At 41.3% G+C, this 17,671-nt stretch overlaps 1 protein-coding gene across 1 annotated transcript in view; it reads left to right on the forward strand.

Moving 5' to 3' along the window:
• Positions 1–17,671, forward strand: part of clstn2a (calsyntenin 2a) — a 307,786-nt gene that overhangs the window by 187,874 nt on the left and 102,241 nt on the right. The window contains exon 3 of the mRNA XM_079820557.1: positions 10,500–10,695. Within this exon, the coding sequence (XP_079676683.1) occupies positions 10,500–10,695 (196 nt within the window). The remainder of the gene's footprint in view (positions 1–10,499; positions 10,696–17,671) is intronic.

A 17,671-nucleotide genomic window follows, 5' to 3' on the forward strand; every position in this document is an offset into this window, starting at 1 on the left:
TACGTGGCCTACCTGAACTAATGCAGAATGCTTGATTCGCTCACTTTTGCCAATACGTATCAATGATTTTGATGACATCACGCTGCAGCTTCTCATCAGATTTTCTGTCAAATCAAATGCTCTTTAGAATCTAAAGCGCCCCGCCCCCTACATTATAAACAGAGGCTGAAGCTGCGGCTGAAATCGGTCACTTGTTCACACATGCACTATTTTTCTTGGGATTGAGAACAATTCAGACAGTGTAAATATGCTTTCCATTGAGGTGAATGAAGTCTGGTTTCACAAACTGCTGCAGCGCACACAGTCTGCTCGAGTCCAGAGACACGAGAGCTGCTGAACACAAAAGATGATATTTTGAAGAATATGGGGAACTAAACAGTTGATGAATCCCATTGACTTCCATAGTAGGTAAAACATACTATGGAAGTCAATGTGGTCCTGGTCCATCAACTGTTTGGTTACGGACATTCTTCAAAATATCTTCTGTTGTGTTCAAAAGAACAAGTAAATTCATACAGGTTTGAAACCACTTGGGGATGAGTAAATGATGACTGAATTTTACATTTTTGGGTGAACTACTCCTTTAATTGGTTTGCAAATTAACTTCTTAATTTGTTGGATATTTTGTATCTTAAGCAATTAATTCAGACATTCTGAAGGTCAATGAATGAATCATGTTGAACAAGTTGAGTCAAGTTTGGAGTCTGTAAGATTTTTGTTTTTGTTTTAATGGCAAAGCTACATTTCCAGCAGCCATCTATTTTTTTTTTCTTTTGTCACTATATCATTCATAAATCATTCTAATAGCTTATTTGGAACTCAAGAAACATTTGTTATTTTTATTAATGTTGAAAACACTCAATCAGCTCCCTACTTCAGTAGTCAGCGCACTGATCAGGGAGTCGGGCATTTTAAAGTCGCCATGAAGTTTTTGGGCTTTTAGTATGAATTTGTTAATCTTACTGTTATCTATAAGCTGTGTGCTCCAAAACAATTACAAAATTTGCATTTAGAAGATATAAGCATTCAAAACTTACATTCTCTCACTTCCGACAATATGGATCAATGATTTTGATGACATCACGATGCACTTCAGCTTCTCATTAGATTTTCTTTCCAATCAAATGCTGTCTAGAATCTAAAGCGTTCCGCCCCTACATATTAAATAGACACTGAAGCTGCTGCTGAAATCTGTCACTTCTCCACATGTACTATTTACAAAGTGAATGACACACAGTGCACTATATACGGGATTGGGAACAATTCAGACAGTGTAAATATGTTTTCCATTGAGGTGAATGAAGTCTGGTTTCATGTTAGTGTCACGCACCCCGCCGCAGTGCACACAGTCTGCTCCAGTCCAGAGACGCGAGAGCACAGAGCGAATCACATGCGCGAGTCAGCGCAGACAATAAAGCGTATCAGATCCATTTGAATTCCACACAGAATGCTATATTTTAAAGCGATATGGAGGAGATTAGGAGGAGAAACGGTTAGAGATTAGGAGGAAATTGAGGCTTTACTGAGCTCAACAGCTCTGGCCAAGCTGTGATATAAACTAAACGCTATTGGCTATTTAAAAAAGGGGAGGAGCTGTTCGATATGTCCCGCCCTGTCTTCCTGTTTCAGTGGAAATTATGTCAACACATTGAATAATGCTGCGCGTTTCAAGGCACTTCATTGGGCCTTTAAGGGCTTTCTCAATCGCAAAATCCTACCAGTGCACTGAAACTCTCGCTCCCTAAAAACTCCCACAATGCACCTTAAAGCTACACTGTGTGATATTTTCCCCCATCTAGAGGTGAAAAGGTATATGACCATCCAGTGAATTTTAGTTTCTGTTCCTCTCAATTCCGATTTCGTTTCAACTCCTACGGTGGCCGATTTAGTCCAAGATTAACATGGCTTCCAGTTCGACCTCGTCCACATTCGACACGGTGCCTGTGGGATATTCTGTGCATAGTGGGATGGTTGGAACTCAACTGGCCTAATTATTCGGCTAGAAAGAACTGTAGCTAATCCAGAGTGAACTTTGATGATAGTAATGTTTATTCAGTCATCCAATTGCAAGGCATAAACAGGTTTGCGTGGATATGTACATAAATGTGGTTTCTGTGAGAGAACAAATAAGGATGGTAAATATACATACACAGTTAAGAACTGTATAACTATACTTATAAATTACATTTGTATAATGTAACCGTAAACCAGAGCTTATTGTACCATATATAGGCGCTAAATGCAGCTGCATTAAAAGGAGCGGAGCTGCCGCTGCTGCTGCTAACAAGCGGTGTCCGGTTACAAAAGTGTGTTTGCCGATTTAACGTTAGCACTGCAGTGCGCTCTGTATAACAATTGTTAATATGCCGATAAGACCTGATACATATTTCCATCAACATACATTACAAGCAAATATTTTCTATAAACGAATAAACATTGTTGATAACAAAATAACTGAATGATTATTCAAATAGGTGAGCATTACGCTATTGTATGTTGACACAAAAATACTTCTGAGGTGACATCAACTGAATTACGCGATGACACACTCTGAAACACATCTACAATGACAATAACTATTATTACTTACGGAGTTATTAACGCACAGAAATACCACACAAGGAAAAACAGACTTTTGAGGAATAAACAAGCCAGGAAAACTCTGTATAACTCTGTTACTGGAGCTGCTGAGATGAAAACTCTCTGCACATGCACCAGACAAGTCTGAACAAGTTGACTCGCGAGGCAGGGAATTTTGTACAGTGCCATTGAGTATTAAAACCGGTTAAAACGCGAAAGTCGAAGCTTGAATTTACGGGTATGTCCCTCTTTGGCTAATGTACTTTCAAGATGGAGGGGCAACATGGCGACCACCGTTAGATCCCATTACTTTATGTATTTTCAATGGCATATTATAAACTTACGAGAATACTTTATTACTTGAAAGAAGTAAATATACATTAATGAGCACAAATATTTTTGAAAGAACTAAGTGTTTTTAGCTAAGAATAGACTAAAAAAGTTTCACAGTGTAGCTTTAAAAACCAGGGAGCATTGAAGCTCACTATGTTTCCTTAATGGAAGTTCTGAAGCCTGAAACACAAATCATGTGAACCAACTCACTACACATAATGACACGCAATAGATATTTAAAAAATTTTTTTTTTTTTAACCATTTAATTATATTTCAGCATAAGCATACATCGCAAGATAAGTAATGTATCACAAATAAGTATTCATCATAATGTACTTTAAATAACATTTAAAATAATATAGGTCTGCTTTTGTTCATAAATTCAAGTAGTGATGTTGTACAACGAGGACGTTGTCATTTCACAGGAAATATAGTCATCAGTGTCCCAATGTTTGTCAGCCAGGGTCCTTGTTATCCTTAGAAGTGCCCAAATTCATGTACATGATTTACAGCCTAGGAAGATGCCCCCCATGATGCATTTTCTTCAGTATTCTTTGATAAATAGATTTTTATAAATACAAATAGCATTTATTTGAAATAGAAATGTTGTAACATTATAAATGTATTCACTGTCCCTTGATCAATTTAATGCATCCTTGCTGAATACATATTCATTTCTTTAAAAACAAACATTCTTACTTATCCCCAACTTTTGAATAGTAGTGTAAATTTAATGTATAATTGATATTGTATTTTAAAATCCAATTAGTCAAAATCATTATATAGTTCTTTCTAACTTTCCAACTAATGATTTCTTAAGAATCATGTTGTTACTTATTTTTTATTAATTTTCTTTTTTATAAATTTTTCAAAACACCACCACAAAAAAGAGCACAAAAACAAAACATAAAAAAGGAACAGATACCATCAGCGCTGCTTATAAATATTACAAGTATCCCAAGTGACATAATAATATAATATAAAAGTTAAGTGCAAAGCCCTTCACAGTTTAATGAAAATATGTCTTATCTTCCCTTGAACAGAATCACAAATAGATTTTGTCTAGTCTGTTTGTGGGTGCTTTTTTGCAGTTTTTAGGAAAACCTCAATCAATTATGTCAGGTCTGCCTAATGATACATATGCTATATCTACTTTAGTACTTCAGACTTTCATTCTATGCACTTTAGCCTTCATCTTTCTGTGTGTGCGTGTCGGTGGATTTCGATCAAAGCACCTTGTGTGCTATAAATCAATGTTAAACTACATGGATATGCCAGCACTAAAAATGACTAATGATTTGATGTGCACTGGTCCATCCTCAGGCTCTCTTCACACACTTGATAGGACCATTACCCCATCCAGACACAGATATATGCACACTTAGGGCTTGGAGAGAGATGAAAGAGGCGGACGGCATTGGAGAGGAGTGAAGGAGGGAAGAGTGGCTCTCAACAGCACCTCAACCTCCCACTGCATGGCAGGCATTATTGAGCCAGTGTCTGTATGTGTGTGTTTAATACAGAGAGAGGACAGAGAATGAATAGGGGTTGGGGGTGGGATAGAGAAAGTCATTAGCGAAGAATGTAATCCAGAGAGTAATTAAAGAAAGGGAACATGGGGCCGGCCAAGTGTATCTCCAAAGGGTCAGATGAATCAAGGCTTTGCCTGGTGATTGTTTGTGTGAACAGGGTTTTAATCAACCCCGACCCACATCAGCTCAACCTAGAACTAGATGGAAAAAAATATCAAAGACGATTGTGCAATATGTAGGGAAAGTAAGTTCAAGTGCTCCTGGATGTTCCCTGTGGCTTGAACAAGGTTCTTGTTGTGTCTAAACTTGAATTTTTTTAAACAGAATGAGAGTTTCTTATTATTATAAAAAATAACAAAATTAACCCAGACGTGGGTGGTAAACAAAGAACAGTACACAAAGTGGAGAACGATTGTATCATTCTGAAGGGGTTTATTTTGCAATAATTAGTGTCTTTATATATATGTACATACTTACCAAAACAAGTAAAAGAAAAAAAAAACGGATTGTAGATACTGTATATAAATGAAAACTTTAAGTTAACCTTAAATTAATCTTGCACTCTAAAAAAAAGGTTTTATATGGCACCAAAAATGGTTCTTTTTTTTGGTGCTTCAGTGGTTCTTCAGCGGTTCTTTGACTAAGGTGCTATATAGCACCGCTACCTTATACAGAACATGTTAAGATGTATTGTGCTATATAGCACCAAAAGTGGTTCATCTATGATTACGACGAAGAACTATTTTTGGTGCCATATAGAACACTTTTGTTTTTAGAGTGTAGGGTTTCTGACCAGTATTTTTTAGAATGAAACTGTTTAATGTCAAAAAATTGTGAATTTTTGTTTTACTTTATTTTAATTTATATATATAAAATAAACAATATGACAATTTTGTGAAATGTTTACAGACTATTTACACACAAATTACATTTTGGAAAATTATGGCAATGCAGTTTGTGTGCAAGTCCAGAACAGAGATTGATCAAAAAAACTAAAACAAAAAAACATCAGGTTCTTGTAATTTATATAGCATGATTTCTGGAAGATCATGTGACACTAAAGACTGGAATAAATTACATTTTAAAATATATTACAACAGAAACCAATTAATTTTAAAATACACACTGTATATATATATATACCGGTAAAACATTTTTTTTTTTGTTTTTGAAAGAAGTCTCTTAAAGGAACACTCATTTTCCAACTCCCCTAGTTAAACAGTTGAGTTTTACCGTTTTCGAATCCATTCAGCCAATCTCTGGGTCTGGCGGTAGCACTTTTAGCATAGCTTTGCATAGAACATTGAATCTGATTAGACCGAAATGAATATCATTGCGCCTGCTGCACCCATGGTACGGCAGAAAAGTTCCTTGATTATTACGCAGGAATGAGAGTATAGTTCCTAGCCATATCGGCAACTTTTCATTTTCCGTCGGTCTTAGTACACGATGTAACTACAGAAAAGTCAAGATTTAAATAGGAAAAATATGAGATGCTAACTGTCTTATCAGATGCTGAAAATTCTTCTTTGCCATCACAGGAATAAATAACATTTTAAAATATGTTCAAATAGAAAACTAGTGAAGAAAAGAAAGTGAGTGGAAGTTGTTTTGAGAACTATGGGAATTGGCATTTAAGGCAACATGAGCGATATTTGCCATGCGGACAAAGTTGAACAGTTCAATTATAGGAAAATGTGAAGGGATGCAGTATAATGCAGGAACTAGCAATGGCAGTGCCAACAGTGGAGCTTATGTGTTTTCTTACTGGATACTGCAGTCAAGTATGAACACCTGCTAGCTAGCATCCAACTGTGCAGTGACTTGGCAACCTTCAGCAATTACATTTCTTTGTGCAAAATTGCCACGTTTCTTCATGTGGAGCCACCGGCATAGGCAGAATTGTATTTTTGGTCGGGCCTGGGCAAAAGTGAGCGGGCACTTTCACGCGAGGGGGGGGGGGGGGGGGGGTGTTTGGGGGGGAGTGGGGTGTTGGAGATTGTGCAATGATGGGGGCATAAGTTATCACCCGCAAATTACGCCTATGCTTTCAGGTAAAATAACGGACAGACTATTCAGGTCATTTCAATCTTATTTTCTTTGATCCTAGAGGAAAAAAAAATCGTAGAATACACCTTTTAAAACTACCACGTCTCAGTCACGAACGTGCCCAGTCAATGTCACTGTCATTTGCAATTTGCACTTTTAGAATATTTTATTTATTTTTATTGAAAATAAACACATTTTCAATCTGATATGTGATGGGAAAAGGATGTAAAGCGAGTTCGGCAAAAGGCGGATTCGAACCTCAAGTGAAATTGCGTCAAAACTTCATGTCATGCATCTTACCCCTACACTATCATTACTGAAAGTTCCTGACGGTGTGTTCTCGGCTTTACAGGATGAACCTGCACTTGGAATTGAAAGTCTTACTGTTACTTGTGGGCTGATGGATGGGTTCTCTCCTGCGTCAATGCGAGTCCTTTTTATAGAATTTTGTATCGCTGCTGTTTATCTATCACACAACTGTAAATTATAGGCTAAGGGAATAGGCAAACACACTTCATGAACTCACAGGCGCGACATGCATGAGACAGCCTGACACCTAATTTCCTAACACAGTTGTCAATCAAACTCATCAAGCATTATGCAAAAACCATAGACTGTAAAAAACACATTTTATTTATTTTAGTACTAGAGATGTTATAATAATTTTGAAATTACGTTAAAATTTAAACAACTGTTATTTAACAAATATTATTATATTTGTATAATAAACTGGGGGGGATACTATTCATCATAGTGGCTATGCCCCTGTGTGGAGCAGTGTGTTAGTCTTGTTTGACCTTAAAGTTGATAAGCAAAGCTTTCAAATGCATGTTGTGAGTAGATTTTGTTTTAACAGATGCCTGTTTTCAGACTCAAGACTCAGATCTTACTCAGAGCGAATTTACTGTGGATATTGATCTGATCTAAAAGGTGAAGATTTAGAAGTTGCTGCCAGTTCTGCCATGAAATGTTAAAAAGACAGTTTGAGCTCTTAATTTGATTTGTGATTAGGCCTGACAGCATGTTTGCACAATTAATAATAGAAGCATAATCAAGGTTGATTTTTGACCTAGTGAATTTACTGTGCAACTGTACCACCTGAAAGTTTTGTTTTAGTTGCCTCAATATGTTAAAAACCATCTCCGACAACAACCAGGAACTGCCGTCAGCTGTCGCATGGCTCAACCGTTATGATCTCCGATCTCTCTCTGGCTGCGTCCCATACAACACATCTAATTTGCACTCTTTCCAAACATGAAACGGGAAAATGAATTGGTTTACGAGATGGAGGTCACCCAGGTCTCTGGAGTTTACCGCTCATGCTCCTTGTAAACCACCCTACTACAAATGAATTTCTGCAGTAAGCAGTACAAATATTACATGGATGATTTCATTCATTAGTCTCAAATTGGCTTACCCAGAACTCCCTTCTTTACACTCCCAGAGCTGATGTGAGGTGGTATTAAAGACATGGCACATCTGTCGGCGCGATTTAATACTTCCTTCAACACTTTCAAAGTGGAACTCCAAAGAGTTTAGGCTCCGTGGAGCTTGCCGCATGATTACAGACCTCTGCGCTGGTAGAGCGTGAGGAGATGCTGCCATTTTCAAGCTGTCATTTGGAGACATGATGGAAATTAACTCACGGTTTCCCTCCATCATTACCCTATACATATACAACCACATTGCCTGCGCTTCCTGTGCTGTATGGTTTGACCCGTTTGCCCTTTCTTCAATTGAATCTGGAAAATGCATTTGCAACAGCAGACGGAGCGGAAAATGGGTTTACCCGAGACTCCCATGCACTAAGTGGAATTTTATATTTTTTTCTTTAACCATGGAATGTTTTTATTTTTTGTGTAAATGCATTGTGATCATTGTTCTTCTTATATGATGTTATTTCCCAATTCTCATCAAAACTGAGCGCAGATTCGCAGAACTCTGGTGTTCTGTAAATCTGTACACGCTGCCTGACGTGTTATCTTTTATTTCTGCCACCTGTCCTGCACCATTGATGCTACACGTTTAATTTGGATACAGCATCGTGGGGCTAATAGAAAGGGTACATTTAAACGGCAAGTCTCTACAGGAACAGGGACTGCGGAGGGTAAATTGTTATTTCGGCACCGAGGGAGGAGGGAGATTTTCGAGCGGAGAATCAGATCTGCTTAAAAAGAAGAAGAAGAGGAAGAAAGAAAATAATGAAAAAAGAAATTGAGAGAGAATGGAATGGAAAGAGAAAGTTAGGCTTATCTGTCCGCAGCAGCAGGCTTGAGCACACAGCATAACGGCACGTCCCTGTTTGCTCCAGAGACCTGCCGGGGTTTAAGTGATATCGGCTGTCTCAGGGTCAGAGTTCTGACGCTTTTTTTTGTGGTCATTTTCCAAATCCCTAAAAGAGCCGGTATGGCCAGATAGAAGCGCTGCCAAGAAAGGACCCATGAACGGATACGGTGGCAAGACAATGTCCTTTCTTGTGCTCTCCGAGTTATTGTGGTGTCACCAGATTGTGTGTCAACATTATCTGTGATTGTGTGGACAGAACTGCACTGTGGGTGACAACAATGCAGTCTCTAGAAGAAATTGTTTCCAAGGCTACTGCAAAACTTAAAGTGAAGTGAACGCTGTCACCTGGGAAATGAAAGACAAGTCACCGTCAATATTCAGCCCCTGCATTAGTCATGTCACAATCAGTTGTTAAATGGACATCTTGAAATTTCAAAAATGTTAAAACATTCGAAATGTCACAATTCAAATTTATATTAGGATTAGCAAACCTTTATTACATAAAATAAACTTTAACCAATCAACCATCCCTTACAAGACAACCATCCAAAAAATACTGTGGTGGTACCATGGTGCAGTGATTTTTTTAAATTGAAAACCATGGTTTCATCAGCTATATATATGAATAGCAAATTGCAAAAGAAATTAATTGCTCAATGACTACTATAGATTCCTTATAGCTGAGTACTGTAACATTACCATGGTCGTGAATTTCATATACCATAGTTTTATTTATTTATTTATTTATTTATTTATTTATTTATTTATTTATTTATTTATTTATTTATTTATTTATTTATTTATTTATTTATTTATTTATTTATTTATTTATTTATTTATTTATTTATTTATTTATTTATTTATTTATTTGTTTATTTGTTTATTTATTTTCATTGGTTTCATGTTAACTAAGTTGATAATAATAACATTTTAACTTATTATTAAATTATATTTAATGTTTATAATGTACTATATAATGTTATAATGTTTTAAACATTATGTTTTATTTATTTGATTATATTATATTATTTTATTTTATTTATTATTTTATTTTATACATTGGTTTCATTTAGCTTAGTTGAAAAATTATTCAAATGTAAGTGTATATTGCAGATAGCTAATATGAAATAAATTGATTACTCATAATTATAATTTGTGTTATTTTATTATATTTTGTTTTATTTGTTTTATTATTTTATTTTATATCTTGGTTTCATATTAGCTTAGTTATTAAAATGTAAGTGTATATTACAGATAGCTAATATGAAAGAAACTGATTGCTTGCAATTAGTACAGCTTGTTAAATACATTTTTTCGCAATTATTCTCTGTCTATAGTGAATACATATTTTATTGTAATAATTTATTTTTTTCTCCCGTGGGACGGGTCACTTGAGAATGAGGCTGTCGGTACACAGTCATTACCTCATTCAAAACACTGTACTTTGAGCACTATGCTTTCTTGCACAATGTGATTCCAGCTCTGCAATGAGGCAATTACAAGAGCAGACAGTTATTCTTCCTCTCGCAGCACGAATAGATTCAGTTTTAAAAGCACACCGTGTCCTTTATATTACTGCTGCAGGGTTGGGGGGCCCGGCCTGCTGGGTGGAAGTTATAGCAATGATAGCTTGTTGAGATGCAGACAGAAAAAAGAAAGTCATTCGCTTGTTTTCACAGCCACTCATTCTGCCTCCCGTGTCTTGTTGTTTCTTCCAGGAGAGATCTGTGCTTTTAAGATTCATGGGCAGGAGGCCCCGTTTGAGGCCGAAGTGTTGAACCGGACATCAGGTGAAGGGGTGCTGAGGGCCCGAGGCCCCATAGACTGCGAGCAGCAGAAGGAGTACACCTTCATCATCCAGGCCTATGACTGTGGAGCCAGCCCAAGTGGAGCCAATTGGAAAAAGAGTCATAAGTGAGTAGAGAGACTTTGGTCAGTCTGGTTTAGACTTAGACCACATCCACACGAAGCCAGAGCTTTCCCTATCCAATCTTTTTTCCCCTCGTCTCAAGAAATATCTGCATAACAACGAAACGTTGCTCTGTTGCCTCTGGCTTGGCGTGCTCAGTTGGGGACACTAAATATTCAACTAAACATAAAAATAAATCGAAATAAATCTAAATCTAAATAATAAACTAAATTAACCATTTAAACTAAATTACTGATCGAATTATTGATCTAAAGACCACACTGTCACTGTATGATAATTGAAATGAACTGATGACATCAGCGTTTTTTCCATAATGGCTATACAGCTGAATAAAATTATGCTGCATTATTTTCCTGTTTAACACTGTAAAGCTGCTTTGAAACAATCTACATTGTTAAAAGCGCTATATAAATAAAGTTGACTTGACTTGACTTGACTTGAAACCACTGAAACTGACTCAAAACGATGTAGTATACATGCCAGGCCAGTATGTGGCGCTGTAATTCTGCCATAGAAATACACTAAAAACGGAGAAGAAGAGTTGTGGCAAGAAGGGGTACAGCAATGGTAGGAAGTGAGGCAAAATCTCACAATAAAATAACAATAAATAAATTTGCTACTTACCAGATTGTGTTTTATTAACGCCTACACCTACCCCCTACCCCCAACCCTAAACCCTTAAAACCCTTAAAATAATGTAAATACAGTACTTAAATGACGCAATATTGATGTGCGCATACCCAGTGCCCGTAGATGTATCTCTTCTAGTATTTACCGTGCGTGACGTGGTGTGTTGACATCATCGGTTCACAAAATATACGGATTGGCTGTACACACGAAAAAGGGTGTCCATTTCAGATTTATCCACTCTGGGACCCGGTTTAAAAAAATATCGGTTTCAGGCTCCCAAAATGCCAGATCCGTGTGGACGAAACACTGATACGATACAAAATGTTTACGTTTACAGCTAAACGTGTCTCCGTGTGGACGGGGCCTTATAGTCTCAAAATGTAGTCCATTGATGGTCTGTGAAGGACCTGACTGAAGCCAAAATAAAATAATTATAATTGATAGGAAGTACAAACATTTATTCAATTTGACTAATTGTGACATTAAATGAGTAAGTTATCAGATTTTAAAGAATTGTTTTCTCACTTTAATGTCACTAACGTACCTTGCAGTCCATGCATAAATGTTTTTAGCTAGAGAATAGTTGGATCATTAAAATGAATGAGTAGACACATTAAAAATGAGAGCAAATCAGTGACTCAAGGCTGGTGAAAAAGACGTCAAATCAAAAAGACTTTGGGGCATTATGTAGTCCACAATTATTCTTTTACTCTTGATGTGGTTCGTCACGGAAAAGTTGGTCTAAAAGTCTTTTTGGATGAAAGCTATAAAATACTTAGTAAAAGTTGTAATCTACAAGCGAGAGGAGCAATTGTCTCTGTGATATGGACTGCGTGAGTTAAGGAGACTGGTGTTCTGCTGTGCAAATTATCTATTTGTTTAATTAATCATCTCATTATCAAAGTTAAAAGCAGAATGAAGCTCTGCCGCATTTGTGGAAGCTTTTGAGGCAGAAGAGCAATGAGGAAACCAACTGCTGTGCCAACACTTAACCAGCCTAGACCATTATCGGTTTCCTTTGGAGTTGTTTTTAGTATTAACATGGTTGGTACTTCATAGAACCATACCACCATATTACAACCTTGGTAGCCTTCAAAAACATGTATTACCATGGTAATAAAAGCAAAAATATTTATAAACATTCATATTAAATGAATGGTTTGCATGTGGACCATCAACAAAAATGTGGACAACTAAACATTAATGCATCATTTGTAAGGGGACACATGTTTCTGTGTGAGTTTGTTGTATTCAGAACAACCTGAAAGTCGTGTAATGTGTGATCCTCATTCCTCATTGTGTAGGATGCCCAGTTCCCTTTCAGTCGGTCATGTTCGATGTACGTCGGAACTGACCGACGAATTGGGATCTGAGTGGAACCCTCCACCGTGTCCCGAGCCCTCATGGCTGGACGATTGGTATCTCGGGACGGACTGTGTTGGTTCTCAGCGCCCCGCCCCATTACCTTTCATTCCGGAAGTGCATCAGGAGCTCACAAAGTCGTGGACGGCGCCCTACAGCACCCGTACACGATCGACTGACTCCTCCGTCCTCAGTGGAGGTCCCCCCAGTGGAGCGGTCCGTAGCGATGCAACTGTGTCCGAAGACTGCTACCGACTGGCGGGGTCACCCACGTCTCCCCTCCCGGGCATGTAGGTTCTCGTCCGGTCTAACGGGCAGAGCCTACACAGCCTGCGGGGAAACTATGTCATCTTTGCATGCCATGGTGCTCCTGCAGGTCTACCAGGCCAAAGCACTCAAGGAACTGCACGAGTGTAGTTCTGACTCAGGGGTTATGCAAGAACTGCGTACTGCGATGGACGAAAGTCACCGCACGCACCCTGGGTCGGGCGATGTCCACACTTGTGGTTCAGGAACGCCACCTATGGCTGAACCTGCCGGATATGCGTGAGGCTGACAAAGTGCGGTTGAGGAATCTTTATTTAGATTCCTCAACGCCCCTGTCTGCCAGGCCGGCCTCTTCGGCGACGCCATTGAGAACTTCGCCCAGCAGTTCTCGGTGGCCCAGAAGGAGACGGAGGCCGTCAAGAACATCCTGCCCCGGCGACCCGCTGCTGCCTCCACCCAGTCGCCGGCCGCAGGAGCTGCCTCCGCCCCTGCTAAACCCAAGCAGCAGCCTCCACCATCGGGGAAGCAGAGCACCGGTCGTAAGGGGGGCGCCCAACCCGTGTCGGGGCCCGCGAAGTCTGCAGGCAAGCGTAAGGGCAAGCGGCCCAGGGAGAAGAGGAGCTGCTCCAGGGGAGGTGGTGGACCGGTGGTGGACCCGGAGGAGGACCGGGGGGAGAATGTCTACAACAGTGCTGGTACCGAATACATCCTGCCACATTCTCAATAAAAGAGCAGTTTCCTCCCTCCCTGAGCCCCGAGAGGGGCAGGTTGGCAGTGTGCGACGCCCCCGGGCCTTGCCACTCCTTTCCTCCCCTCTCACCCCTCGCCAGGGGGCAGCAGTGAGGGCACCGAGGACGCCCCCGGGCCTTCTCACCCACACTCTGCCCCACCTGGAGTACTCAGACAACACTCCGGGCCGCCTTCGGGCCTCCCGAGTCGGGTCTAAGTGCTCCACCTCGCTGCCTCATCCCGGGTATGTCTGTGGTCCCGCTTGTTTGGTCTCTGGGGGCCTGGCTAGGTCTCCCCAGGCCGACACGCTGGCTCATCCGTACCATCAGACTCGGCTATACGATTCAATTCGCATGCCGGCCTCCCAAGTACAAGGGCATCCTCTTCACCTCCGTGCGGAGCAGCGATGCCCATGTCTTGCGGTCCGAGATCGATGTCCTGCTGGCGAAGGGCACGATCGAGCCGGTTCCTCCTGCCGATATGAGGTCGGGGTTCTACAGCCCCTACTTCATTGTACCCAAGAAAGGGGGTGGGTTAAGGCCAATCTTGGACCTGCGCATTCTGAATCAGGCCCTGCACAAGCTCCCGTTCAAAATGTTAACGCAGAAACGCATTTTCCAATGCATCCGTCCCCGAGATTGGTTTGCAGCGATCGACCTGAAGGACGCGTACTTTCATGTCTCTATCCTTCCTCGACACAGACCATTCCTACGATTTGCGTTCGAGGGGAGGGCATATCAATACAAAGTCTTGCCCTTCGGGCTGTCCCTGTCGCCTCGCGTCTTCACGAAAGTCGTCGAGGCAGCCATTGTTCCGCTCAGAGAACGTGGCGTTCGGTTACTCCACTATCTCGACGACTGGCTCATACTGGCTCATACTGGCTCAGTCTAGGGATTGTTGTGCGAACACAGGGACATGGTGCTCAGTCACCTCAGCCTGTTGGGACTTCGGGTCAACCGAGAGAAGAGCAAACTCTGCCCCGCGCAGAGGATCTCTTATCTCGGTATGGAGCACGGTAACGCCGCTCGGATTGCTTCATATGAGACCACTTCAACGCTGGTTGTACGACGAGTCCCGAGATGGGCGTGGCAGCGCGGTCAGTACCGGGTCTCAGTTACTCCTTACTGTCGCCAAACCTTGGTCAACCCGTGGTTAGACCCCTCGTTTCTCCGGGCCGGAGTGTCCTTAGAACCGGTGTCCAGGTATGCTGTGGTCTTCACGGATGCCTCATCCACGGGCTGGGGGGCCACGTACAACGGGCACGCAGTTTCGGGTCTGTGGATGGGACCCCAACTGCGTTGGCATATCAATTTCCTAGAGTTACTGGCGGAACGTCTTGCCCTGGCCCGGTTCAAGAAACCGCTCCGTGACAAGCACATACTGGTCCGTTCGGACAGCACTGTGGCCGTTGCGTACATCAACCGAAAGCTCTCTCGTCAGTCGATACCTCCGGGCGAATGGCGACTCCACCCCTGGACCGTCCAGCTGATATGGGACCACTTCGGAGTTGCACAGGTAGACCTCTTCGCTTCTCCGGAGTTGACCCATTGCCAGTGGTACTATTCCCTGACCGGGGGTACCTTAGGCATAGATGCACTGGCGCACAGCTGGCCCCGGGACCTACGCAAATATGCGTTTCCCCCAGTGAGCCTTCTCGCACAGACACTGTGCAAGGTCAGGGAGGACGAGGAGCAGGTCTTGTTAGTTGCGCCCTACTGGCCCAACCGGACCTGGTTCCCCGAACTCACACTCCTCGCGACAGCCCCTCCCTGGCTGATCCCCTTGAGGAAAGACCTTCTTTCTCAGGGGCGGGACACTCTATGGCACCCGCGTCCAGACCTCTGGAATCTCCATGTCTGGTCCCTGGACGGGACGCGGAGGTTCTAGGTGGCCTGCCCCTATACGAGGCGCCTCTACTCTCTGAAGTGGAACCTGCACACTTATCTCGGCTCCTCAGTTGAAAACGATATGCGGTACTTCCCCTTCCGTATTTATATCCGCAACGCGGGGCGGTGCGTGGAATGCGTGAACCCCATGCCAATGTTTATTGGCTCGTTTCTATACACTCGAAGTAGATTGGTCTCTGAAAACAGATCCCAATTCGTTGGTCAGTTCCGACGTACGTCTCCGTTCCCTCCTTCAGGGAACGAGGGTTACATACGTAACCGAGACGTTTTTCTCTGCAACAATTTACAAAGTCAGCAAGTGTACGATGCCTAGTGTATTAAAATATGTTCAGGGGCCATAAACATAGCTGCTAAGTTAAGACTCTGTCCAAAATCGAATTTACTCCTTACTACGTATATAGAATGCGAAAAACAGTACGCCAGCAGAGTAGTATGTCCGTACCCAGATGACCTACTACTTCCGCCGAGATTCTGAAGTGCGCATTCGATGGACACTTTACTATCCCATGAGGCCACGGGAGCAACGCAACTGATGCTGGTAGATCATATCCCAGATCCGGCCCATGCGTACCAGATCTGGTACGCATGGAATCCACATGTACCAGATGTGGCCCGGATCTGGTCCGAATCTGGTCCGACACTATTTTGCTGTCTGGGATGGCAGTAACATGTCAAATGTAATATGTCAGAATTTTAGTCATGCTACGCATATTCATACTATATAGAACCATAGAACATACCCTTTTAAATGTTGTGAAGTTCAAATTCAAATGTAGTACCTACTCAGACAGTATGCGATTTCGGATGCAGAGTGTGTCTTAAGAACTAGTCTGACCAGCTAGGAATTAGTTAGGGCTAATCAGTCTTTTCATATTCAAATTAGACCAATCTGCATTTTTATGTAACTGACTTAAAAAAAATTATGATCAGTCTTAAAGAAAAAAAATATGTAACTAACTTAACTAAGACTAATCTAGGCAGTTTATGCAACCAGCCAACAACCATGTAGTGTATTCCAGCCTTAATGTGGGTCATACACTACTAGACTTTCCGAACACAACAAACTCACACAGAAACATGCACCTTGCTAGTTGGGACACATGACAAATAAAAATTATATGTTCGGAAATTGCCGCAAACACCAAACATGTTTGGATGGAATCTTAGTCTGAAGCTAAAAACTGGTGTCTGTGCCCATCATACACTACGCGATTTTCTGTCAAATTTGTCAACTCTGAGGGCCCTATTTTAAAGATCTGAGCACATGCCGTAGGTGCACTTAGGGCATGTCCAAATCTACTTTTGCTAGTTTAACGACAGAAAAAACAGTTAGCGTGCCAGGCGCATGGTCCAAAGGGGTTGTACCTAGTCTCTTAATGAGCCATGGGTGTGTTTTGGGCGCAAGTCTCATCTCCCATTCCCTTTAAAAGCCAGTTGCGCTTGCACCATGGCAGATTTGCTATTTACATGGCAGAATATAGACACCCTCAACCTGACGGGTCAGTTTAAAAATGTGTGTATTGCCACGATTGGTTAAATAAGTAGCTGATTTAATTTGTCATTAGTGGAAATAGGTAATTCTGATACATGCAATGTCTACCCATTATGACATGTAAGAATTTTATCTTTATGTACATAATAATAATTTTTTACATTGTAATCCTTTTATTTTTAATATTTGGCATGTTTGTATGCTGCTACGTGTCCCTTTGTGTGTAATAAGCAGAGTGTACGTGCGCTGTGCCCCCGCCTATAGGCACATATTACTAATGTGCCCTTTAAAGGTGCACTATATAACTTTTCCGTCAACTAGAGGTCACCTGTTCAAAACAAAAAGCATAGTTTGATGACGCCAAGTTTTTAGCGCAGACTCTTGGGACATGTGGTCTTCACCTCTCAGCCGGTGGAAAAGAATCGAGAAAGGACTCGGGCAGAAATCATGTTCATGGATGCGATCATTGACGTTACTGTAGTATGAAGCAGAGCAGGACAGAGTGTTGTGGGAGCTGGGCAAGGGCGCTGGAACGTTTGTTAATAAGATGAAGGCAACTCGCCTCGCGAACAG

The sequence above is a fragment of the Gobio gobio genome (genome assembly GCF_949357685.1).
Source record: "Gobio gobio genome assembly, chromosome: 6".
Classification (NCBI taxonomy): domain Eukaryota; kingdom Metazoa; phylum Chordata; class Actinopteri; order Cypriniformes; family Gobionidae; genus Gobio; species Gobio gobio.